Below are 7,231 nucleotides of genomic sequence, written 5' to 3' on the forward strand. Positions count from 1 at the left end.
TGTTATGAGATAGTCTCGCTCTGTTGCCCAGGCTGGAATGCAGTGATCTCGGCTCACTGCAACTGTCGTGTCCTGGGTTCAGTTGATTCTCCTGCCTTAGCCTCCCAAGTAGTGGAGACTAGAGGCGCATGCCACCACACCCAGCTAATTTTTGTATTTTTAGTAGAGACAGGGTTGGCCAGGCTGGTCTCAAACTCCTGACCTCAAGTGATCCGCCTGCCTCAGCCTCCCAAAGTGCTGGGATTACAGGCGTGAGCCACCACGCCTGGCCCAATTTCCTTTCCTTTGGATATATATACCCAGTAGTGGGATTGCTAGGTCATATAATAGTTCAGTCTTTAATTTTTTGAGGTGACCGGGCACAGTGGCTCATGCCTGTAATCCCAGCATTTTGGGAGGTCAAGGTGGGTGGATCACCTGAGGTTGGGAGTCCGAGACCAGCCTGACCAACATGGAGAAACCCCATCTCTACTAAAAATACAAAATTAGCCAGGTGTGGTGGTGCATGCTTGTAATGCCAACTACTTGGCAGGCTGGGGCAGGAGAATTGCTTGAACCCGGGAGGCGGAGGTTGTGGTGAGCCGAGATCACGCCATTGCACTCCAACCTAGGCAACAAGAGCGAAACTCCGTCTCAAAAAAAAAAAAAATTTTTTTGAGAAATGTCCACACTATTTTCTATGATGGCTTTACTCATTTACATTCCCACCAACAGTGTACGGGGTTCCCTTTTCTTCATACCATTGCCTACTTGTTATCTCTTATCTTTTTGATAACAGCCATCCAAACAGGTCTAAGGGGATATTTCATTATGGTGTGTGTGTGTGTGTGTGTGTGTGTGTGTGTGTGTGTGTGAGACAGTCTTGCTATGTCACCCAGGCTGTGGCATGATCTCAGCTCACTGCAACCTCTGCCTCCAGGGTTCAAGTGATTCTCGTGCCTCAGCCTCCTGAATAGCTGGGATTACAGGCACGCACCACCACACTCGGCTAATTTTTGTGTTTTTAGTAGAGACAGGGTTTTGCCATGTTGGTCAGGCTGGTCTGGAACTCCTGGCCTCAAGTATCCGCCCACCTCAGCCTCTCAAAGTGTTAGGATGGCAGGCGTGAGCCGCTGCGCCCGGCCTCATGATTTTGATTTCTATTCCTCTGATGACTAAAGAGGTTGAGCACTTTTACTGATACCTGTTGGCCATCTGTATGTCTTCTTTGGATAAATATCTATTCCAGTCCTTTGCCCATTTTTAAAATGGATTGTTTGGTATTTTGCTAATGAGTTTCTTATATATTTTGGATATTAACCCCTTATCAACTGCATGGTTTAGAAATATTTTCTCCTCTTCCATAGGTTGCCTTTTCATTTTGTTGATTGTTCCTTTGCTGTGTAGATTTTTTATCTGATGTCCCACTTGATGATTTTATTTTGCTGCTTGTACTTTCCAAAAAATCATCCAAGACCAGTGTCAAGGAGCTTTTTTCCCTGTTTTCTTCTAGGAGTTTTATGGTTTCTGGTTTTACATTTAAGTATTTAATCTATTTCAAGTTAATTTTGTATAGGATAAGGGTTTAATTTCATTCTCTTGCATGTGGATATCCAGATTTTCCAACACCATGTATTTAAAACACTAGCCTTTCCCTATTGTGTGTTCTTGGCCCCTTGTCAAAGATTAGTTGCCCTTTGATCCGTTTTGAAATACTATTTGTTTAAAAAAAAAAGAGGAGGTAGCAGTTCCCCAATATTCTTTTCTCACTCAGTTTGTCCTTTAACTGACTCCTCAAGTCTTTGGACATTTTTGTTGTTGTTACTTGTTTGTTTGAAATAATATCAGCCTAAATTGGACATTCACAGTGAGTATCAGTAAGGGTCATGGTTTTTGTAAGCCTTGTGCTTTCTTATTTTTTTCAAACTAATTTCAGACCTAAATAGAAGTTAGAAGAATAGTACAGGGAGTCTCATGTACCCTTCACCCAAATTCCTCAAGTGTTAACATTTTACCACATTTATAATTTTTTCTGAAACACTTGAGGGTAAGTTTCAGGTAGATGCCCCTTTACTTCTAAATATTTCAGTGTGTATTTTCCAAAAAACAGGGATATGCCCTTATATAATCATAGTTTTATTACCAAAATCAGGAAATTTAATAATTATGTCTCATCTAACTATAGATCTTATTATTATTTCACTATTCTTCTAATCTCTTTAGAGCAAAATGGGGAAAAAATGGCTTTTCTGTTCCGGTGCAAGATGCAGTCCAGGCTCACATGTTACAGTGAATTATCACATCTTTAACGTTCTTTAATCTGAAATATTATCACATCTTTAACGTTCTTTAATCTGAAATAGTTCCCAAGTCTTGTCATTCATGACCTTGACTGACATTTTTTAAGAGTAAAAACTAGGGGGGTTTTTTTGTTGTTTTTTCTGTTTCGTTTGTTTTGTTTTGTTTTTTGAGCCAGGGTCTCACTCTGTCGCCCAGGCTGGAGTGCAGTGGTGCAATCTCAGTTCACTGGAGCCTCCACCTCCCAGGCTCAAGTGATCCTCCTGCCTCAGCCTCCCAAGGAGCTGGGACTACAGGCTGCAGCCAATATGCCCAGCTAATTTTTGTATTTTTTGTAGAGACAGGATTTCGCCGTGTTGCCCAGGCTGGTCTGTAACTCCTCTGATCCGCCCACCTTCACCTTGACCTCCCGTAGTGGTGGGATTACAGGCGTGAGCCACTGCACCTGGCCAGAGACCCATTCTTTTATAAAATGTCCCTCCCTCAATTTGGATTTATCTGACATTTTCTCATAATTAGATTTAGGTTATGCATTTGGGGCAGGAATATGCATTTGGGGCAGGAATAGCAGTGAAGTAATGATGTATCCTCTGTGTGTCATACAAGGAGGTTTACAGTCTGCTTGTGCCGTTACTTGTGATGCTAATTTTAATCACATGGTTAAGGTGTCTGCAGCCTTATGCTCTCCCAGTTTCTTCCCAAGGAGTATCTTGGTTTACTAACCATGCCATTCATGAATTTACAAAGTAAGCAAAATGTATATTTCCCAAGTCAATTCCTGACTCTTTTCTCCTAAAATAAATCCTTGCGTGCTGTTGTCAACCTAAACTATGAAATGCTCTGGGATTCTGTCCTGTGCTGTTGGAGTGCATCAAGATGCCAAACCCACAAACCAAGTATTTTCTCAATTGAACTGAGTCTTCAGGGACACTGAGGCATGTCTGTATTTAGCTCAAAAGGTAGAAGTCTCACAAAACTGGTACTAGCGAATATTATGTTACTTAAAATTCTTGTTTACTCAGGCATTCCTAGCTACGTATAAGCCCTTCTTACCTATATATAACTTCTTTCTTCTATGCACATAATCTCGGGTACCAAACAGACAGTATTATTTAAAATCTCCCTTCGACATTTTATGCTCAGTTTTTCAGACCATGGAAATCTACACCTATGATGCTCTTCCAAGATCACTGGGGATTTTTTTGTAGTTTAATAAGTGACTTATTTAATTTGCAATTCTGAATTATTTCATTTATATGTAAACTTCTTTTGTGAGAAACAGGGTTTCACTTTGTCACCCAGGCAAATGGTATGATCCAATGGTACGATCATAGCTCACTGCAAATGTGAACTCTGGGCTCGAGAAATCATCCTGCTCTCAGCCTCCCGCGTAGCCAGGACCACAGGCACACACCACCATGCCCGGCTAATTTTTTTTTTTTTTTTTTTTGGACACAGTGTCTCACTATGTTCCCCAGGCTGATCTCAAACTCCTAGCCTCAAGCAACCCTCCACTTCAGCCTCCCAAAGTGCTGGGATTGCAGGCATGAGCCACCATGCCCAGCCATAAACATTTTCTTTCCTCTTAAAAAGTGACTCATGCTTAGTGCTGTCTAGCGATACTTTGTTTTTGTTTGTTTGTTTGCTTGCTTTATTAACTGACCCTCATCCCTCACAGACCTCAGGGGCTTCAGCTATTTCCAAAAAATTACTTATTAGTAATTGTTACTCTTTTTTTCACACATTATTTCAGGCAGCAAATAAACATTGATTGTTAAGTCTCTAAACACTAACAAGCTGGCTTAGATAATTCACCTACTCTACAGTAACTGACATGCCAGCTTAACTGAAACAAGTAGCATCAATCTGTAGCCAGCTCTTTTCTGCCACGATCCTACCCCAAAAAAATAAAACAAAACATTATCCTGCATCATCCTGTCTGTGGGATTGTAGCCAGTTTCCTTTGTCCTACATGGTGATGGAGAAATCAGGACAGTTAAGAAAATAATTTGTTTTAAAATAATAAAGCTAATATATGCTCAGATGGTAAAAGAACAAAAGATCACCAAATCTTACTTTTTGATCCATTGTTAAGATAAAAATTTTATACTGTACAAGTAGGAAAATTAATGAAGTGAGCCGTTTTTTCTAAGTGAACAGTGCGTAAACGGTGATTCTTCCTGGATGAGTAACTTTCTCAAAGATATTAGTTTCTGCTATTTCACCAATAACTGTAATGACAAAATAGACAATTAATGGAGATTTCTGATTTTGTTTCTATCATTACAGCTATTGTACAGGGAGATACGCTGGAAGACATTTACAACCAAGTGAAACAGATCATAGAAGAACAGTCTGGTTCTTACATCTGGGTTCCAGCAAAAGAAAAGTTATGAAAACTCATGTTTCTCTATTTCTCTTTTCCACAATTCCATTTTCTTTGACATCTCTTTGCCCTTTCCTCTGGAGTCTTTTTTCAATAATGATTTCATGTTGAATTATATCCCACATCATGGTCTGCAGGTGCGCTTATTTTTTTACATGTAGTGTCTCCTTCAAGTTACATCATGTGTATTATTTAATGTCACTATTGGTTAGTGGCCATTTTTCACAACTGAAGATGGAATGGCCTGACCAGCTATTAAGAATTTGGGGAGACGCAGAAATTGTGGTAAAATTCCTTAATGTTTAAGGGAAAGTAACTTTAAGAGATTTTTGGAAAAGCTTTATATACATTCTTTTCAAATTTCAGTACAAATGAAAAAGTGGTTTTAATCAGTGATTTAGTAGACTTTGAGCAACTATGCACGCTTAAGTTTAATAGCATGGTTTGGCCAGTGTGTTACTCTCAAGTCCTGTTCTCAGTCAGCTTCTATCATCAAAGCAATTGTTTCATTATAGATAAATAAGGAAGACATGTTTTAATTTAAAAATTCATGTCTGAGTTAACTTTCATAAGGGATTTCATTTTTCCTAAGCATTCTTAAAGTCTTTTATTATTTGAAGGTTCTTTTTTCCCAGTACATTTGCTAGGAATAACAACGTTTAAATGTTTTTAATCTACTTGAGCAACACTATCGTGTCTTACAAAAGTTGTTCATATGTAAATGATCATCACATTCTGTGAATCAAGGCCATGTTCAGGTGCTAAGGAAGTTCGCCTTTTACACAGAAGGTTGAGAAAATTTCCTGGATATAAATACAGATAAATCAGACATTACAGTGGTGATGTAGAAACCATAATGGCAATGGAAAGGAGTCCAGTTCATAGCCTAAAACTTAAAAATGTATTCTTAGGAGTCAGATTTTACTGAATATTTTACCCACAATAGCTGCCTATTTTGTTATAATAAAATATATATAAATATATATATAAAACTTTCTTTAAACTCTGTAACTATGGGAATTATTTTCTTTACATAGTTGCGCACACACACAAACATATATATATATATATTTAAAATATATTTTGTTTCTTTTGCCACCTACTCCTAACTTTTTGTTTGGTTTTTAAATTAAATATTAATTGAATAGACTTATCTTCCTTAATCCTGTGAACTGAAAATGGGGGCATGGTGATCATGAGGAGAAACATTTAGGGAAATTAGATTATAAGTAAAAGTATGGGCGTATTCTCCTCTTTTCTACAAAAGTTTTCAAATGGTTCCTGGGGTTTTGTTGTTGTTCTTGTTGTTGTTATTGTTGTTCTTGTCATCGGGTTTGATTTTGGTCCTTGCCCTTTCCTTCTAGTTCTCCTTTTATTAATAGGACGGCAGGCAAAAGCCCCATTTATGTGTGTGTTTCCCTCAGACAGCTTTCGTCCACTGCTCTGCACTAGAATTGCACAAATCTTCATGGTGAGCAATTTTAAGAAATTTTAGTGAAAGGTAGAAATTATTTCAGAAATCAGTTTCTCTGGTCCTTTATATTAATAATAATATTTGGCTTCCCATTGCTCTTTGGAGTTGTTTATTAAATATGTGTTTTTGACAACCTCCTCATTACAGTTTCTTAAAGAAATGAGTACTGGTTTGTAAAGAATTATCAACATTATCCATTCCATTTATGAAGAAGAGGAGAACAGCTAATAAACTGTATTGTAAAATCCATATGTTAAATGTGTCTTGAATTTTGAAAGAAAAAAATATTTTGCAAGCTAACATTTTCTTGAAACAATTTGAGGCATCATGTAATTTATAACTGAATTCAAGAGCCATTAGGCAACAGAGTATGTTAACACATTGAAATACACACAGTATTGCTGTTACACTAAATATTGTAGGTTGTTAACAAAATAGAAATATACTAGAAGAAAACTATTGTAAAATCTCAAGAGCTTCAGAAATTGCCTTACAAGACCCCAGCATAAGCTGTTTTGAAGTATTTACCAAATAGTCACATGTTGTAAAATATCAAGTGGGTTATAAAAGGATGCCATTTATGTATTAAAATCTACGTAACATTGTTTTCTGGATGTCCTTGTTAAGTGATTTTTTTGTAAGAATATATGATTGTGCAGCTTTCTAGCTTGTACAGGATTATCAATAATGAGATTACTAATTGCTGAGTATTATGCAATAGCCACTTTAGTATCATACCTCTTTTTTGTTTTTTTTTTGTGTGTGGGTTTTTTTTTTTTTTGAGACGAAGTCTTGCTCTGTCACCCAAGCTGGAGTGCACTGGCTTGATCTTGGCTCACTGCAACCTCTGGCACCCGAGTTTAAGCGACTCTCCTGCCTCAGCCTCCGAACTAGCTGGGATTACAGGCGCCCACCATCACACCCGGCTAATTTTTGTATATTTAGTAGAGACGGGGTTTCAGCATCTTGATCAGGCTGGTCTTGAACTCCTGACCTTGTGATCCACCCCCTCGGCCTCCCAAAGTGCTTACAGGCATGAGCCACTGCACCCGGCCCATACCTCTTAATTTAAAAAAAAAAAAAAAAAAGAGAAG

General features: G+C 38.1%; 1 protein-coding gene across 7 annotated transcripts in view; it reads left to right on the forward strand.

Annotated features, from left to right (window-relative positions):
• DLG1 (discs large MAGUK scaffold protein 1) overlaps positions 1-6,751 on the forward strand; it is a 280,132-nt gene extending 273,381 nt beyond the window's left edge. For 6 of the 7 annotated variants that reach the window (XM_025376048.1, XM_025376049.1, XM_025376050.1 and 3 more), the window contains one exon: positions 4,567-6,751. In XM_025376048.1, coding sequence (XP_025231833.1) covers positions 4,567-4,673 — 107 coding nt within the window. In that variant the 3' untranslated portion in view covers positions 4,674-6,751. The remainder of the gene's footprint in view (positions 1-4,566) is intronic. The other variant, XM_025376054.1, reaches the window with a different exon arrangement.
• Positions 6,752-7,231: the final 480 nt, after the last annotated feature.

Source organism: Theropithecus gelada, chromosome 2, assembly GCF_003255815.1.
Source record: "Theropithecus gelada isolate Dixy chromosome 2, Tgel_1.0, whole genome shotgun sequence".
In the NCBI taxonomy this organism is placed as follows: Eukaryota; Metazoa; Chordata; class Mammalia; order Primates; family Cercopithecidae; genus Theropithecus; species Theropithecus gelada.